General features: G+C 35.5%; 1 protein-coding gene across 7 annotated transcripts in view; it reads right to left on the reverse strand.

Annotated features, from left to right (window-relative positions):
• Positions 1-20,252, reverse strand: part of EML5 (EMAP like 5) — a 129,861-nt gene that overhangs the window by 96,876 nt on the left and 12,733 nt on the right. For all 7 annotated transcript variants that reach the window (XM_019642299.1, XM_019642300.1, XM_019642298.1 and 4 more), the window contains exon 2: positions 8,536-8,695. In XM_019642299.1, the coding sequence (XP_019497844.1) occupies positions 8,536-8,695 (160 nt within the window). The remainder of the gene's footprint in view (positions 1-8,535; positions 8,696-20,252) is intronic.

Raw genomic sequence — 20,252 nt, forward strand, 5'->3', positions numbered from 1 at the left:
TGTGTAGTTCTGCACATGTAAAAACAGAAGAATGACTTCCATTTTAACAGTAGGATTGACAAAATACCCTAAACATCTCGCCTGCCAAAAAATTTAAAATGCTAGATAAAATTTAAAAACATCTTTTTAAAGGCACTGCTGAGCTGTCAAAAATTAAGAAATCTGAGAATAAAAACAAAGTGGTTTCCTATGGGAATCTTGGACAGTAAGAGAGTTCCTATATACACTTTATTCTATAGGTATCAGCTAAATCCTGGCAAGCCTGTTTTTTGTTCTGTAGGCTGAACAGCAATAGAAATAACGTTTGGGACCTGCCCAGATAGAGATTTGAACTGCAGACCTCTAACTAAAGCAGTGAACTCCTCAGAGTAAGGGAAAATAGGAGACAATCCCTTTTAAAAGAAGGGGTGGCAATGCATTAAAGGGGAATAAAAACCATCCTGAAAATCTGTAGCCACCAGCAGCCTTCACATGGCTGTAATGCTTAAATCCACATTAATCTTGAATCCCTCAAGTGGAAATTTTCATTCAAAGTGGTCCAAAGGATCCCAGTTTTCAAGCATCTTCAACAATGTTGCACAGGCAAATATAAATCCTATGTGGATGAATAAAACTTTAATCTATCCCTCAAAGAATTCCTAAAGGTAGCAATAAATAAAAATAAACTTAAAATTAAAAATAAACTGTCTCCTCCCAACAGCCATAGTAAATAAGGGCTCTGAGTGAGAATCAGCAAGTCATGACAAACAGCAAAATCAGTCCTACAAAACATCAGACATTGTAAATATCAGATTATATAAAATAAGTTTAATGTGAGTAGAGAAATAAAATTAAGTCTTCAAAATATATTCATATGAGCAAAGAAGACACTAAAAGGTAACCGAGCAGATTTGAAGAAGCAAACAGAATTTTCAGACATGGTAAGTAAATGAAATTAAAAACTCAGTGGAAGAGTTAAAGAGGAGGTTAGAGGGAGATGAAGAGACAGAGTTGAAAGAAGGATACAGTGAGACAGAAAGTATTAGGTTAAGAAACATGAAAGATGGGCTTTTGGCCATGAATGAGTATGACCATCTGAAGTTACCTCCTGCCATAAACAATTAGAAAACTGTACAAAATATGTGAAACAAATGTTTTCAGACATTTAAAATAGGAAGTAAAACACTGAACCTTGAAAGAGGGGAAAACAAACAAGGTGAGTCCTGCAACTCCCCAGCCTTTATCAAGGAGACAATTTCCAGACTATAGCATGGAAAGGTGAACTGCAAAAAGAGCCCAGCAGACACGCTGATTTGAGAAAAGAGTCTGGAGTTCAAAGAGGCCAAGATGGCTAGAATTAGCAGAGAAAAAGCTCCGGAAAATCTGTTTATGGGTTCCCTTGAGAACACCAATCTTGACATGCACAAGGTGAAATCCTGAGGCTAAGCAAAGAACAAATTCTGGGAGAAAAACAATTCCTAAGAAGCTAAAGCCAAACAACTCCCAGAGATCACAAAGGGTCAGAATCACTCAATGCTTAATTTACACATATGAATGAAGAGCACCCAAATGGTAAATATGTAAGTAATATTTTTCTTGTTTATAATTTGATTTTAAAACTAACTGTTTTAGGAAAAAAATAAGTTATTACAGGGTTTATGAAATATGTAGAAATAAAATGAATGATGACAACAATACAATAAACAGAAGAGAAAGGAAACAGAATACACATATTTTTCCATATCCTTTCCAACAGTTCATGATGCTTCATTAAGAGCACAAAATTTTGAATCTCAAAATAAGCCTAGACAAATTTTTAAAAATGAAAATAAAATATGTTCTCTGACAAAAACAGAAATCAGGATAATAGAAAGTTATGCAGAAAATCCTCCAAATATTTGGAAATTGACAGTACACACACTTCTAAGAAACTGAAGGGTTAAAGAAGAAATCACAAGGACTAACCCACAACACGTTTTGAAAAGCACTGGTTTAGTTAGAAGCAGAGGTTGCAAACGACAGCTTCAGGCCAAATTCAGCCTGCACCCTGTTTTTATAAATAAAGTTTTACTGGCACACAGTCACACCCATTCTTTTACCAGCTGTCTATGACAGCTTTCACACTATAATGCAGAGCTGATAGTTGCCACTGAGACCACATGGCCCACAAAGCTTCAACTTATTTACTATCTGACTTGTTATGTTGGGTTGTCGGAAAAGTCATGACGTATTTTTTCTGTTTTTCGTTGCAAAAATGCGTCATGACTTTTCCGACAACCAAATAGAAAGTATATCAATCACTGGTTTAGAGCATACATTCTGGTACCTGACTGCCTAGATTTGAACACCAGCTCCATCATTCACTAAACTGGTTGACTTTGGCCAGTTATTTAGCCTCTCTGTACCTTAGTGTCTTCACCTATTTAGTGGGGATAATAAAAGTACCTCACAGGGTTAATATGAGAATGAACATACAAGGTGTGATCAAAAACTACAGTGAACGCTGCTGCCGAGTGCCATCCAAGGGAAAGGCAGGATCTTCAATACAGGAAGCGGTGCGTCGAACCTTAGTAACAGTGTGTGACAAGTTTCAACTTGTTCGGTGCAGTCAGTCGGGTGTGAGCTACGGTTGAGAGAAGGTGTGTTTTAAAATGTGCAGTAAATCATCCTCCATCATGACAATGCTCTGTGTCACACATCGCTTCTGGTACGGCAATTTCTGTCAAATAAAAACATTATGGTGTGTCCTCATCCACCTTAGTCACCAGATCTGGCACCGTGTGACTTCTCGCTCTTTCCCAAGGTCAGAATGATTCATGACATCAAGGCAGCCACAACAGCACAACTAAAGACATTCATGAAAGAAGACTTCCAGAACTGATCAGAAAGTGGCAGGAATGATGGGATAAACGTGTTCGAAGCAAGGGGGAGTATTTTGACGGGGATTAATAGCCATGTGTCTTTTACTGTAATGAATTTTTTAAATTTAAACATTCACATCTTTTGATCATACCTTGTATATAATATATAATGGAGTTAGAAGAGTGCCTGGCATATAGTTAATCTTATACAATAACACCGTATAATGCTTGGTATCATCAGTTTACCATAACCATAATTAGCTTTAAGAACCCAATGCCCTCTCCCTATTCGAATGAGAAATGTCATCCAGTACCCAGTTATAAACAGTTTTGGCAAGTAGAATTACTATTTAAACCCCAAATGGGTAGAGTGAATGGCTCACATAAAAAGATAGAGAATAGTGTTTCTTATGGCTCTACAGTAAATTACGCCAATAGAAAGCTCAAGTGAAGAGGAGATGATTTGCTCCTCATGAGAGTCTTTAATATTTGGGAACTAAGAGGGTATCAGCACATATATACCTAAAACAAAGGTATCTACTGCTTGCTACAGTAAATTGTAGAGATTTAAATTTCACAAGACAAGCATAAAGTGAGTAATAGTCAGAGGGCTCTGTTCTTTCTACCAATGCCTCGTCTCTGTGGTTGAGCTCATCATACACACACAGCAAACCATGACTGGCCAAAAGCTTTAAAATTCCATGTATCTCAATAGAGCGTCAAAGCATCTCAGCTCTGTACAGGCCCTCGCAAAACAGGGTGACTCAGGAGCACTTCCTCTGTAGCCCTGATAAACATATGGCCAAAATGAACCTCCCCAAGCACAGAGTAAGCAACAGCAGAGAGGAAAAGGTAGAAATAACCAAGTAAATACTACCTCCTCTCCTAGGCTTTTATCACTTTTTCTTCTTATTTGTTTTCACATTTAGCCCAGCCTACATAGGTGAGGAAGAGAATAAAGAAAGTTTTCCAGTAAAAGTAATGCTTGAACCATATCTTGGAAGACAGAGTTCAAGAGACAGTCAGGTAGAAAAGTAAGAGAAAGTGCATTTCAGCCCAAAGAACACCAGGACTGGACACATCATGGTGCTTTCAGGAAAGAGCCACTATTTCAGTGTAACCGAGGGGAGGAGAGCCAACCGGGAAGTGGCAGGAGACAAGGCTGGAGAGTAGGCCAGGGGCCAGGAGAAAGAGCTCTGTTTTGTTAACAGAGTTAGAATTAACCATGGAGTATATGGTGTATCTATATGACACTCAAGGAGGGTATTTGGAGCTAAGGAGAGAAGCCAGGGCCAACTGTTAATATGGGAGTTAAAATCATGGATCTAGATAATCACCTAGGGAAAATAAGTAAAGGGAAAAGAATAAAAGCTTACAGACTCCTAAAGAACACTGGCATTTAAGAAGCAGACAGAGGGAAAGGTTCCTTTAAAGGTAACTAAGAAGTACCAGTCAGAGAGGGAAAAAGAAAACCAGATAAAGAAGCCTCTATCCACCTTCCCAAATTCCTCCCTGATTTATTTCCAAACAAAATCTTGGTTGCATCTATTAATTGAATTGGAAGTATTTATTTAAAAGTTCTAAATATTCTAGTACACACTAAGCATTCAAAGAAGAAAAATATTCTAGTAGACATAACTAGGCTCATCCTATGAGTTCCTATAATTACAAAACATATTCAAATAATGGCCAATTAAACTTAAAAGGTTCCAGTACGAGGGTCCTTGTGATCTCAGTGTTCATTACATAATAATTGTTATGAAGTAAAAATCACAAATTTTGCAAAAGTTGTAGGACTTAATAGAGCAAATATTGGTCAAATCATACCAATATTTGAGTAAATATTGGTCAAATCAAGCCATTAGATGTTAGGATCTGGAAGAATAGAAGAAAATTAAAATATAATACAACAGGCACCTGAGATATGTCTAGATATCAAGAAATTGCTGAAAGACCCTTGAAAAAAATGAATGAACTCCTCTAGTATTTTTGTAAAAATGATCCTCTTCATAATCATGCGCCAAAAGTGAAATGTAAACTATTTTATTTTGAACCAGCATATAATTGACAAATTAGGTTAAAAATAGTAACACTTTATTCTTAGTTCGTTCTATAAACTAGCAGAGTTGTAACAATAACTTAAATTTGTTAAATATGAGAAATGTCCTTTTATAAATTATAGTTGTATTTTCAAGATAAAGTACCAAATTTCCCATCCTCCTACCCCTCCCCCATTTACTACGAAATTTTAGTCCCTGTTTGATGTGGATTTATGTAACTAGTCTTTTCAGGCCCTAATTTATTCTCAGTAAGGAAGGCCTCAAGTATTAGCATGGATAGTCAATCCATTTAGAAGAAACCCTCTGGGAAAAGAACATTCAGCATTACTACAAATGGGGAAACTCATTCATTGGATAAATCTTAATTGATCACTTATAGTTTCAATTCTAGTAGAAAATGCAAAAATTATACAGAATTTCCTAGTTGGTATTTCATAGTTTATAGATATTACTGGATAGATATGTTCTAGAATATATTTTTTAACTAAAGCATTCTCTCATTAAGATAATTTCAGAGATACTCTTCTTAACTTAATCTTCAATTGGTAACAGTTCCTTTCAAGCTTTAACTGTACTTAAGATGGATGACTTCCTTTTAAAATGTAAATAACTACCTCCTAAATTCCATGTTTGGGAGGCAGTAGAGCATTGCGGTTAAAAACATGAGCTTTGGAGTGTAACTGACCTGGGTTCCCGCTCTGGTTCCATTTACTAGCTGTGTAACCTGGGGCAAGTTATTTAACCTCTCTAAGTCTCAGTTTCTTTATCTGTAAAATAGAGATAATAATAGTATCTATTTCATAGGGTTGTGAGGATTAAATGAGATAATGTAGGCTTAGCACAATGCCTGACACTTAGTATGTGCTCAATAACTTTTAGCTATTATGTTTTTTAGAAGCTTAAATTTCTTAAGTAACATGTTCTCATTAAGATCTGTAATAAAATACATGTACCCAACATTTTCTTATAAATTGCTTAAAATAACTGAAATTAAAAGCTTTCAACTAAAAAAAAGCTATGGGTACATTTTTTCCCTGTATATATTAGAGAAATTCCTCAGCAATGCAATATATTACACTTACAAAAGGCAATTTTAAAATTAAGAAGTAAACATATTTATAGTATATAAACACTTATAGTTAAACATCTTGGATTTCATAACACCTTTAGTAAATGATTTTTGTAAACAACTTTGTAGGCTTGTTTCATAAAATATAATCTGTGAAGTAGGTAAAGAGTATTATTCTCTTCCTTTTAAAATAGAAAATAAAATTCTGATATGAGAACAATTAAGATACTTGAAAATATTGGGTCTTTGGAAAAGTCATGATGCATGTTTGAAATAGTTCATTTTTGGAGGTACTAGAGTCATTCGCATCTATGTTATTGCTATGTCATTTGACAACTGACAGCTCTAGCTTCATTCTAAAAAAAAATTGAGTGATTTGGCTGAGTTTGGGAGATTTTTACAACAAATTGAAGATGGAAGACCAAACTGTGCATTTTCGCCATATTTTACTGTTTTACTTCCATAAAGGGAAGAATGCACCTCAAGCTTGTGAAAAGTTGCATAAAGTTTACGGTGACAATGTTCTACAAGAACGTCAGTGCCAACGATAGTTCATTAAATTCTGTGGTGGTGATTTTGATCTCAATGATGCCCCTCGGTCAGGGAGGCCCACCGAGATTGATGACAAAATAAAGGCATTGATCGAGTCAAACCCATGTTACACGACATGATAGATTGCAGAAACACTGAACATCCATCATTCAAGCATTCACGACCAACTGAAGAAGTTGGGATATGTAAAAAAGCTCGATATTTGGGTTCTGTATGAACTCAAAGAAGTTCATTTGACGGCGCGTATAAACATCTACAATACGCTCATTAAAAGTGAGAAAAACGATCCTTTTTTGAAGCGACTGATAACTGGTGATGAGAAGTGGATTGTTTATAACAATGTGGTGCGCAAACGGTCTTGGTCCCGACATGATGATTCGCCTCAAACTACATCAAAAGCAGACATTCATCAGGGGAAGGTTATGCTCAGTGTGGTGGGATTTTAAAAGTGTCGTGTTTTTCGAGCTCCTACCAAGGAACCAAACAATCAATTTGAATGTGTACTGTTGGCAACTGGACAGTTTGAATGACTCCATCATCCAGAAACATCCAGAGCTTGTTAACTGTAAAGGAGTTGTGTTCCACCGCAACAACGCGAGAACACACACAACTTTGATTACCCGTCAAAAATTACTGGAGCTTGGATGGGATGTGTTGCCACACCCACCATACTCGCCTGACCTTTCGCCATCAAACTTCCACTTGTTTCGCTCTCTTCAAAACTCCTTGAGTGGTATAACGTTCAATTCACATAAGGCTGTAAATCGGCCCTTGTTCAGTTTTTCTTAAATAAAGACAGGTCCTTCTATGAACAAGGAATTATGAAGCTCACTGAAATATGGCAAAAGGTTATCTAACAAAACGGGCAATATATCATTGACTGATCTTTGTTCTTTCTATAAATAAATGACCTTTGAAAAACAGACAAAATACGTCATGACTTTTCTGAAGACCCAATAATAGCAAAAATGGGACACAAATTAAGGTTCTGTAATTGTCAATCACTGCTACACAGTGGTATTAAACCTAGAAGCACATTTTCCCCCAAATGAGAGGTTCCAGTTAATTTTTACAGATCTCTTACCAGACTCTTGTCAGAAAGTTATATGTATCTATGGTACTCAAAGAAGCTACTCCTCAGTTATAAATAAAACAACTATTGGCTATCACTTTCAAGAAAAAAAGAACACAATGTAATCTGTGCTTGTTAAATCTAGATCTTTGAAATTACTTTTAATGAATTGAAAAACAGATAACTGAAATTTTTTCTAAAAGTTAAAATGATTTTTTAAAGTCTAACTTTTTTAACATAAAACTTTTAAAGACTATAAATTAACCATAACTGCAAAATCCAACTTCTTACCACTTCTTAAATATTATTTAGGGATAATAAGTTCCATGAAAGCACCACAAAAAAGCTCTTCTCTTGTTATATATATATATATATATATATATATATATATATATATATATTATAAATCATTGACTAGAAGTAAATAATTCAGGAACTGATTAGTAAGTGGAATGACTATTATATCCTTTGTTTATAACTTTGATTTTTTGTATAAAAATATCTCATTATAGTAATTGCCTCATTATTTTCAATAAAAAATAAAATTTTAATAGAAAACGTTAAAATAACTAAAAATTAAATGTATACAGCTCTATTTATAAAGAAACTTAATTTTCCTAAGATATCTTCCATCTGTCCTATTAACATACGTGACTGGAAAAGAGTTATATGTAAAATTTTCTAAACAACCCGGTAATATTCCATTGAATCAGAATCTCTTTTGCTTTAATAATTCAACTGAAAAGTTCTTGATACAATAAAATAAAAACTCCTTATTGTTCTTATTTTCCTTGTATATATCAACTACCCACCCTACCTACCCACCTCCACCTTTGAATTTTTAATCAATTGCTTTCCAATTTAATATTCATAAATTTATAATTATTTCTTATAGTACATTTTAAAACATAATTTAGCAAAAAGAAAAAAATTATCACATACCTGTCCCTCTATGTCAAATGCTAAGCAAGCTATACCATGTGTATGAACATCCTTCAGAACTGATATGGTCTGCACAGTGTATGAATCCCAAACACAGATATAGGGCTCTTTCCCAACTTGTCCTGTTGCTACCAACACTCGTTCAGGATGCAAAGCAAGGCTGCAAAACAAACAAATAGACTTAAAATTGCTTACAGAGCTTTTTTAATGTTTGGTATATATATAACACTTATCTATACTAATATTAAAAATAGATTTTAATTACTTATCCATTTAAAATAATTTGGATTTAAAATAAAAGAGCTTCTATAAAAAGCCATGCTGAGTTGCTACCTCAATAGTATATGTGATAAATAGTTAATGAAGTCATCCTTGTAATATGATATAATGTGTGTAAATTTCTCAAAAAGAATTCTCAAGAGATCAATTGAACCACAGTAACAAATCAGTTGCAATCCTACCATATGCTATTTTCTCATTTGGTATTCTTCTGTTTTTAAGCCCTCTCTCCCATTTTACTTTTTTTATTGGACAAAGTTAGACCACATCTTAGTGTCCAAAAATAGCACTTTGTAGCACTATAACAGCATTAATATTCAATTACAAATCACATCTTAAAAACAGAAAAGTTACCCATAATTCACAGAAAGTAATCTATGAGTCTATAAAAATAAGACAAAGACCTAACAGTTAGTAATGGTTTATGTACATTAGCAGGAGGCAGGGAATGAATATGAATTTCTCCTTGATAAATTTTTCTACAAGTAGATTTAGATGATCAGATTCATGTTTGGGAGGAAAAAAAATCACTCCTGGCATCAGGAAGGAGGATGAACTACAACAGGGAAAAGTTAGAAGGGTATTAAAACAGAATCAACTGATCGGATATAGGAAGTAAGAGAAAGGAAGGGGCCTAAGATTACTCTTGGGTTTCTGGTTTGGACATCTGGGTGGCTTGGAGTGGTATTCATCAAGTCAGGGAATATTAAGCGAGTAACTGATAAGAGGGAAGCTAAGTGAGAATGAAAGGTTGTTTCAACATATTAAAATCAACCAGTGTAATATAATATATTAATAGAATAAAGGACAACAAAACCCCACACATGTTCATCTCAATATATACAGAAAAAACATTTGACAAAAACCCAACCCCTTTCATGATAATGTACAACAAATTAGGAATTGAAGAGAACTTTCTCAACCTGATAAAGGGTATCTATGAAAACCCATAGCTAACATCACATTTAATAGTGAAAGCCTGTAAGTTCTCCCTGTTAAGTACACAAAGAAGACAAGGATGTCAGCTCTTGCCATTTCCATTCAACATAATACTGGATATCCTAGCCAGGACATTTAGGGAAGACAAAGAAATAAAAGGGAGAATTAAAACCATCTCTATTTGCAGATGACATGATCTTGTGTACAGAAAATCCTAAGGAATCCACTAACAACAAAATAAAGCCCAAGTAGAGCTAACAAATGAGGTGATCAAAGTTGAAGGATATAAAATCAATATAAAATATCAACTGTATTTCTCCATACTAGCAACAAGCAACCTAAAAATTAAATCAAGAAAACAATTCCATTTATAATAGCATCAAAAAGAATAGAACATTTAGGAATAAATTTAACAAAAAAGTACAAGATTTGTATACTGAAAACTACAAAACACCATTAAAAACTTTTTTTTTAAAGAGCTACATAAATGAGAAGACATCTTGTGTTCTAGGCGTGCAATATGAAGATGGCATTGATCTACAGAGTCAACACAATTCCTGCCTAAACACTATATCTTCCTTCAAGAAACTGACAAGCTGATACTTGTCAGAACAGCCAAATTCAGAACAGCCAAAACAATATAGAAAAATAAACAAAATTGGAAGATTCACACTTTCCAATTTCAAACTTACTTACTACAAAACTACAGTAATCAAGTCAGTTTGATATTGGCATAAGGATAGACATGCAAATCAATGGAACAGAATTGAGAGTCCAGAAACAAACTGATACATTTATGGTTAATTGAAACTGTCAACAAGGGTGGTTCCAAAACAATTCAACGGGAGAATAACGATCTTTTCAACAGATAGTGCTGGGACTTCTTAACATCCACATGCAAAAGAAACTTTAGAATCAGTTTGCATATATAAAATATCCTGTGGGGACTGTAATTGGGATTGCATTAAGTCTATAGATCAACTTGAAGAGAATTGACATCTTAACAATATTGAGTCTTCTAATCCATGAAACATGATGTATCCTTCCATTTTTAGGCCTTTGCTTCCCCCCCCCCCCAGCTTCATTTTATAGTTTTTAGTATACAGGTCCTACACAGGTTTTGTTAAATTTATACTAAATTTTTCTGAATTCTTGTAAATGGTATTGTGTGAAATTTCAGTTTCCAGTTGTTTGTCGCTGGCATGCAGAGATCCAATAGAATTATGTATGTTAACCTTGCAGATGACATGTGACCTTGTTAAATTCACTTCATAGTTTTAGGAGATTGAGGGTTTTATCAATTATTTGGAATTTTATATGCAGGCAATCATATTATCTAGGAATAGAGACAATTTATTTCTTCCTTTTCTCTAAGCCTTTTATTTATATTTCTTGCCTAATTGCATTGGCCTAGAACTTTCAGTACAATGTTGAATTAGGAGTGGTAAGAGAGGACATCCTTGTCTTTTTCCCAGTCTTACAAGGAAAACATTGTCCCCCACCATTAAGCATGATGTTAGATGTTTTTATAGGTAAGAGTGTAGTCCTCTATTCTTAGTCTGTTAAACATTTTTAAAAACCTGAACAGATGTTGAATATTGCCAAATTCTTTTGCTGTATCTAGTGAGATGATCATGCATTTTCCTTCTTTAGTCTGTTAATATAGTGAATTACACTGATTTATTTTCTAATTTGAACTGGGCTTGTATTCCTGGAATAAACCCCACTTGGTCATGCTGTATTTTATTGATAGATTTTATCTGCTTATTAGTTTATTTTGTTGAGCACTTTTTAATCTATGTTAAGAGGGACAGTGGTCTGTAATTTCCTTTTCTCCTAATGTTTTTGTCTGGATTTTGCATTAGAGTAATCACAGCCTCATAAAATGAGTTGGGGGGCTGGCCGAATGACTCAGTTGATTAAGAGTTAGCTTAAGAGCACGAGCTCTGAGCAACAGGGCCGCCGGTTAGATTCCCACATGGGCCCGTGATAATGCGCCCAAGCTGAGTTGCCACTGAGCTGCCAACAGGTGGCAGGATGGCTCAGCTGGTGAGAGCATGTGCTCCTAACAACAAGACTGCCTGTTCGATGGTGGGCTATGCCCACCCACAACTAAGACTGAACTCAGCACCTTGAGCTGAGCTGCCACCCAGATGGCTCAGTGGATAGAGTGCGCACTCTTAACAACAAGGCTGCTGGATCGACTCCCGCATGGGATGGTGGCTACGCCCACCTGCAACTAAGATTATAACACAGCACCTTGACCTTAGAGGCCACAAGCTGCAAATGGGCAGCCAGATGGCGGCTGGCACCCTCCACAACTAAGACTGAAGAACAACAACTTGGCTGGGCCCCCTCCCCAATTCCCCAACACTGTTCCCCTCTCCCAATTTCCCAATTAAAAAAAAAATGAGTTGGGAAGTATTCCCTCCCCTCTGTTTTCTGTAAGAGATTCGTAGAATTGCTGTTATTTCTTCTTAAAATGTCTGTCAGGATTACCAGTGAAGCCATCTGAACCTGGAATTTTCTGTTTTGGAATGTTTTAAAACAATTACACAAATCTAATTACTTTAATAGATATATAGGGTTATTTGTGCTATTTGTTTCTTTTTTTTTATCTGTTTCTTTTTGTTGAGTTTTGATAGTTTGTATTTTTCAAGAGAATAGCCCATTTCATCTAAGTTGCCAAATACATGTGCATAGAGTTGCTCATAGTATTCCTTTATAATTCTTTTATTGTCTTTGGGTCTGCAGTGATAGGCTGACGAATATTTACAAGTTCTGTCTTCTTTTTGTTCTTGGTCAGTCTATCTAGAAATTTATCAGTTTAATCAACCTTTTCAAATATCTGGCTTTTAGCTTGATTTTTCCCTACTGCTTTGCTGTTTTCATTGATTTCTGCTTTTTATTTCCTTCTCTGTTTCCTTTTGGGGTTAGTTAGCTCTTTTTCTAGTTCTTAATGTGGAATCTTAGACTACTAACCTGAGATCTTTTTTCTTTTCAAATATATGCATTTATTTCTATAAATTTCCCTTGGAACAATGCTTTAGCTGAATCTCACAAATTTTGATATGTTGTATTTTCATTTTCTTCCACTTCAAAATATTTTCTGATTTCCCTTCATTTACTCTGAGTTCATGATTTTCATTTTGATTTCATTATGTGCAGAGAAAACATTTGTATGATTTCAATTCTTTTAAATTGTTGAGGTTTATCTGATAGGATATGACCTATATAGGTAAATGTCCCAATAGCACTTGAAAACAACGTATATTCTGTTACTGACTCATGTTGTTTGCTATGCCGTGAATAAAGTCCTTTATTTCTGACCCAAAAATTTCATGTCTTTGCCAACATCCAAGAAACAGTAAAATCTAACTGAGTTTGTAAAAAGGATAAAAATACATACCAGACTGGTTTAGTTTTCTATTCTGCTGTGACAAATTAACACAAATGTAGCATCTTAAAGCAACACAAATTTATTATCTCACAGTTCTGCAGGTCAGAAGTCTAGTTACACTGTGGCTTAGCTGGGTCTTCTGTCTCGTCTCACAGGCCCAAATCAAAGTGTTGACACAGATTCGTTCCTTTCTAGAGTTTCTGAGGATGAATCAGCTTCCAAGTTCATTCAGAATGTTAGTTGAATTCAGTTCCCTGTGGTATAAGGATTGTGGCAGTTGTTTTCCTGTCGACTGTCAGCTGGGAACATCTCACCTCCCTGAGGCCACCTGCAGTTTTTTTTTTCACATTGCCACCTCCATCTTCAAACCAGCAACAGCACATTAAATCCTCCTCAAGTTCTGACTTCAGCTGCATCTCTTCTGGCTCCAGCTGAAGAAAGTTCTCTGCTTTTAAGGATTTACCTGATTAGATTAGCCCCAACTGGGTAACCCAGGAAATTCTCCGAAGGTCCATATCTTAATTATATCTTCAAAGTTATTTCTGCCATGTAACAACATATTCACAAATTCCAGGGACTTGGAAGTGGATAGGGGACAATCTGGCTACCACACAGACTCAGACATTGAGACCACTAGGAAATTCTTTATTTCCATTTTTGTATTTTTCAGTTCTAAATATTCTATTTTTCTAGAGCTTCTATTTCTTTGCTGAGAAGTTCTAACATTTCATTTGTTTCAAGAGCATTCTCCTTTACTTCATGACATACAGTTATAACTGCTCTAAGTTCTCTGGTAATTCCGACACCTAGATCATCTTGGGGCCATCAACTGTTCTCTTTTCTAAATTGTGAAAATTTTCCTAATTCCCTGTGTGATAAATATGAATTATATCCCAGACATTTTGAATATTATGTTATGAACACTGGGTCCTGTTAAAATCATCTAGAGAATGTTGAATTTTTTATTTGTTTCAGCAGGCAAACCATCCAATTAGGTTCAGGACACGTGTCCCAACTTTCCTTCAGGAATTCCAATGTTAGTTTAATTTTTATTTTTTAAATTACAGTTCACATTGTTAGTTCGGTTTTAAAGCCTTTGCAATACTACTACATGTATACACCACCAGTGTCAATATGAAATCTGGATGATTGTAGTTTAGTTCTCTAAGTCTGATCCGCTGTGCCAGTCAGTTCCAATCAGGTGCAGCCTAGAGTGAGTCTGGGACATCAAGTGTGGCTTTATGAAATCCCCTTCTGGTCGTGCTGCTCTCTATAAATTCCCTTACACTCTCCATCTCCCAGGGGTCCTTCGTCATTGAGTTATGACTATAAAGTTTACATTATGAGCCTCTGCACACTGTCATGTACTTCTAGCAACTGGGTCTGCCTCCAGGCAAAAAGCATTCTGCCTATTTTTTTTTAAAGATTTTTATTGGGGAATTGGGGGATGGGAACAGCGCTGGGGAATTGGGGAAAGGGGAACAGACAAGTTGCTGTCCTTTTGTTCTTCAATCTAGTTGTGGAGGACGTTGCTTCACTGGCCCAAGTTGGCACCATCATTGCACTCTTCCCGGGCGAGGCAGATCAGTCACTGGCTTCTGGACGGCCACTCACGGTGGCTGCTGGCCGCTCATGCTGGCTGCTGGCTACACACGGTAGCCCATGGCAACCCACTGCAGCAGGGGCTGCAGCCTACACCCACGTGGGTGACTCACAGCAGCCCAGCTCCAGGTTGAGCTGTTGTTCAGCATCTTAGCTGTAGAGGGCAGTGTCACTGGCCCTCATATGTGGGAACCAAACCGGGGCCCTCTGGCGTCCCAAGCCAACTCTTAACCAATGCGCCACTCGGCCAGCCCTCTGCCTATTTTTAAAGTGGTTAGTTGTCATCATATGATTGTATTGTACTGGTTCTTGATATATACTGGATACAATTCTTTTCTCAAATACATGTTTTGTAAATGTGTTTCCAAGTTCATGGATTGCCTTTTCATTTTCTTAATGGCATTTTTTAAAGAGCAAAAGGTTTTAATTTTTAAAAGAATCTTCATTTTGGACTAACTTTAGATTTACAAAAAAGTTGCAAAAATAGTACAAACAGTTCTTTTATATCCCTCCATCCCACTTCCTTAGTATAAACATCTCACATAACCATGGTACAATGATCAGGAAGATAAAATAAACATTAGTACAATATCATAAACTAAATTACAGACCTTATTTAAAATTCACCAATTTTTTCACTAATATCTTTTTTCTGTTCCAAGATCCAATCAAGAATCCCAGGCTACATTTAGTTATTTCTTGTTAGCAACTTCCAGTCTCTGTAACAGTTCCTTAGACTTTCCTTATCTTTAATAACTTTACACTTTTGAAAAGTACTAATCAGTTATTTTGTAAAATGTCTCTCAATTTGAATTTGTAATATGTTTTCTCATGATTGGAATGAAGTTATGTATTTTGGGCAAGTATACCATAACAATTATATTTGTTCTTCTTAGTGCATCATATCAAGGAGTTCAGGATGTCAATATACATATATTATTACTGATGATATTTACCTCAATCCCTTGGATAAGTTGGTGCTTGTCAGATTTCTCCACTATAAAGTTACTACAAAGTTTCTCTTTGTGGTAGATAAGCATTTTAGGGGAGATGCTTTGAGACTATGCAAACCCTGTTTCTCCTCAAATTCACTAATTTTAGCATCTATTGGTGGACCTTGCCTGAAACAGTTACAACTGTAGTATTCACATAATGTGATCCTCTTATTTCATTCATGCTTTTCTTCTACATTTATTAATTGGAATTCTACTATAAGGAAGAACTATCTTTTCTCATTTATTTATTCATTATTTAATCCATTATTTGTTTATATCGGCTTGAATTCATGGATATTTTATTACAAGGGTCAACAAAATTTTTGTGTATAGAAACATTTAGTAAATATTTTAGGCTTTGTGGGCCACACAATCTCTATCACAACTACTCAATTCTGCTGTTTTAATGCCAAATCAGCCATAGAAAATATGTAAACCATGCATTCTCACTAGGAGCAATATCACCTCCAAAGGGGTAAAAACTGGTGCTTGTATGTGTGGAGGTCTTATTCTTTTTATATATAAGGCACAGATACAATACATAAACTGATATACATTACATCTATGGTATTACAATTTTGTAGTGGGTTGGGGCAATTGGGAAAAAAATTCCTAAAAGGGCTCCTTAGGGAGACTATAACCCAAAAAAAAGGTTGCGAAAACAAATAGTCATGTTTGTTTTCCAATAAAACTTACTTTACAAAAATTGGTTGCTGGCAGGCTACTTTTGACTCTCAGTCTGTTGCTTGGTAACTCCTACTTTATTCTATGCATTAAAACTCAATGCTATCATTATTTATTTTGTGACTCAAATTATTCCATCTTTGGCTTTTAGGAGATCCTGTCTCCCTTATTCTTTCAACAAGCCACCATATCTTTTGCACTTACTTGTTGCAGCACAAAATATTCCAAGCTCATCTAATCTAGTTATTTTTTCCTGCTCTAGCTCTATAATCAACTACTTCTCCAGAAAACCCATTCCTTTTATTGCAGAATGATGTCTACAGAACAAGATCTGGGCAGCAGACGTGCTCCTTGTTACCAAAATGTACTGCTTCTAGGCTGTCTCTGTAGACAGAGCTAGGAAATATATGTATGTATACACATAGACCTGTTTTCTGTTTCTATCTGTATATATTTAAAAACCATGAATTCATATTGATACCTATGATTCTAATCCAAAACCATATGGTTTATTTCAGACTTCTCCCTTTCCTTATTTATAACTTCTTCCTCCAAGAGTGAGAAATTAGGCTCATCCTAATCTAATGTCTATTTACTTAATTTTAGTATATACAAAGTTGTTTCAGAATTGGAAGCTCTGTGAGGAACAATTTTACTAACTAGATTATAGCATTGTCTGTAGTTCTTTTTGTCTTTACCCTTACAGTATCCAGTCAAGACACCATTTTCACAGTTTTTCAGGTTATGTCACTCCCTGCAAAGCTTAGCACTGGAGGGGAGAGAGCTTGTGAAACTGTAGCTGGAATTTGTTTTGCTCTTTTTACTTACTGTGATTTTACATTCTCTAAGTAATGGCAAGGCTAGGGTCCTGCACAGAAATGTCATAGTTGTAAGATTTTACATTGTTTGGGTAAGAGAACTTGGAGGTTACTTACTGCATACCTGCCACTGTCTTAAGTTACCTGGAAGTCTGAAAAGTTTTAATGTTAATAAGGTTCAATTTATAATTTTCCTTTTTATAATTCATGCCTTTTATGTCCTATTTCCTATACTTTTTTCTAGAAATTTTATAATGTTAGCTTTCATGTTTAAGCTATGTGACTCAATTTAAGTTAAATTTTATCTTTTGTGAGATACAACTGAGGTTCATTTTTCCCCCATATGGATATTCAACTGTTTTTAGCATCATTTGTTGTTATTTTTAGCATCATTTTTTTCAGCAAAATGATGGTTGCTGTGAGCATAGTTGATATGCAGCAACCATCCAGTAGAATAATAAAAAAATATTAATATAGGAGAAGGGGATGAGTTTCTGGAGCAAGTAAAAAATGGTAAGATATTGTACACAAGTGGAGGGATTAATGTGCAATAGGCGATGGATATATTGCTAACGGGCGGGTGGAATCTAAAAGTTCTCTTCTGGTAGCCCCAATTTTTTTCATGAGAAAGAAAGCATGAATGTTTTTCTATTATCTTTGAATTCAACTTAATATCTTAAGTTTTATTCTACATATTGCCTACTTATACTGATAAACATAGAGTAGAACTCAACATTTATGGATTGATTTGGGAGAAAGATGATGGAAGTAACCATTTTAAAGTGTATTGCTATTCTAAAACATTTAACAAGGTGATTATCACTTATCCATATTGTGACACCATCATTTTAAATACATGAAAAGAACAGATTCTTTTTCTAAAGTTCTTTTTTCTATTATTATTCCCAAATAATGGAAATTAATTAGTTAAGAGCACTGTCATCAAATCCCATGATTATTAAGTTTTTAAGCAGTTAATCCAAATTTATCATAGCTATAAAATAGTAACACATTAAACAAAGTCATCTTCACAGATTTCCCTTCTTATATACAATTGTGTTCAATATTTCTTTAAATTTATCCTCACAAATCTCAAATGAGCATTTTTACACTATACACAATCCTATTAAACACCTACCTGATAAATTCTGCATTCATTCTTTCAACCTCCAAACTCCCTTATGACAATCAACCCCCACCATCAACCTCTGCCTTGTGCCTGATAAGCCTACCTTGGACTCAGTGAATAATATAGATGGAATCAGAGGTGGTACTTTGTCTCCAACAAATTCACTAACCTAACTGTAACTGTCCCAGCAGACTTTGACTTCCCTCTTACAAAATGGAAAAAAAGTCTGTACCTCTCGAACTCTTCACTTGTGTTCTGGATCCCACTCTCCTTACTTTCAAGTACATTATTCCTCCAAATGTTTTCTGGAATTATTGCTTCCTCATTACTGAATCACTCATACTAGCATTCAAATAGTCCTATTAAAAAAAATTCCCTTACCTCTCACCTAACACCCTATTTTCTCTGCTCCCCATTCATAGCAAAACTCCTCAAAAGAGTTTTCTCAACTTTTTCACTCCCTTTATTTTCTCAACATATTCCAATTAGGCTTCTGCCCCTTCTCCTTCGCTAAAACAGTTCAAGGTCATGTGTGACCCTGTCAAATCTAATGATCAATTGCATATCCTTATTTTCCAACATTTTTCTTTCTTTTTTTTTAAGCTGAGCCACCCTGCCACCTGTTGGCAGCTCAGCGGCTGCTCAGCTTGGGCCGAGAATCGAGCCACTGTTGCTCAGAGCTTAAACTCTTGAGCGAGCTCTTAACCAACTGAGCCACTTGGCCGGCCCTTCCAACACTTTTCAATAGTATTTGACACAAATGATGACTCTTTGCTTTTATTTTATTTTATTTTTTTGTAGCAGAGGCTAGTTTTATTAGAGCAGAAAGTTATAGCTCTCAAAATGAGAGGGGGTCCCAAGTGGGGTGCCCCACGACTCTGTTTTTAGAAACTTTCCTCGCTAGACTTTCCCGACTCTGTAATCTACTACCACTTTCTGTCTCCTTTGCTAGACCCTACCTCTTATGCTAGACCCTACCTCTAAATTCTCAACATTCAAGTGTCCGAGGGCTTTGTCTTAACTGTCTTCCCTTCCTTTCCCAAGTGACTCATGCATACCCATGTTTTTAGATGCATATATACAGTGATAACTCCCATATCTATATCTCTAGGCCAGAGCAATGGATGTATTATGGATAACTCATATTTAATGCATCCAGAATTTTTTTCCCCTTAAATCACCTCCCAATCTGCTCTTCTGCTTAGTAAATGGCAAGCACTATCTACTCAATTGCTCAGACCAAGAATCTAAATTTTATCCAAACCACTTCTCCTTTTCTTATTCATCACATACATTCCATTAGCCTGTCCTACTGGTTCTATCATAACCCCCATCTTCTCAGTTACAACCTCTGAGCCATCCATCTTTCTTCCTTTATTGCTTCCCTCTAGGGCTTTCTTAACATATCCAGAGTGATCTTTTAAAATAATGTAAATTTCTTATCATTTACCTGGTTAAAACCCTCCATAGCTTTCTATTACAATCAGAATAAAATCCAAACTATCTAATATGGCACTTACAGGGCTCTATGAGATATTCCTTCACCTACTTCTTAAACCTCAACTCCTATTATTTTTCCTCTTGTTCACTACACTCCAGCCATACTGGCCTTTCCGTCTCTTGAAAAGGCCAAGATAATTATGCTCTCAAAGTCTCTGTCTATAATGATCTCCCAAATCTTGTTTCATTTATATCACTCACGCTTCATGTTAAATGTAACTTGCTTAGAGAAACTTTCCCTAACTACCCCTAGTCAGCAAATCTTCCCTAACTAACCCAATCCCATTACCCTATTTTATTTGTAGTAATCATTATCTAAACTTACTATTGTGCATTTATTATCTTACTCTCCTCCACTAGAATGTGTAACA

The sequence above is a fragment of the Hipposideros armiger genome, unplaced genomic scaffold (genome assembly GCF_001890085.2).
Source record: "Hipposideros armiger isolate ML-2016 unplaced genomic scaffold, ASM189008v1 scaffold_67, whole genome shotgun sequence".
NCBI lineage: Eukaryota > Metazoa > Chordata > Mammalia > Chiroptera > Hipposideridae > Hipposideros > Hipposideros armiger.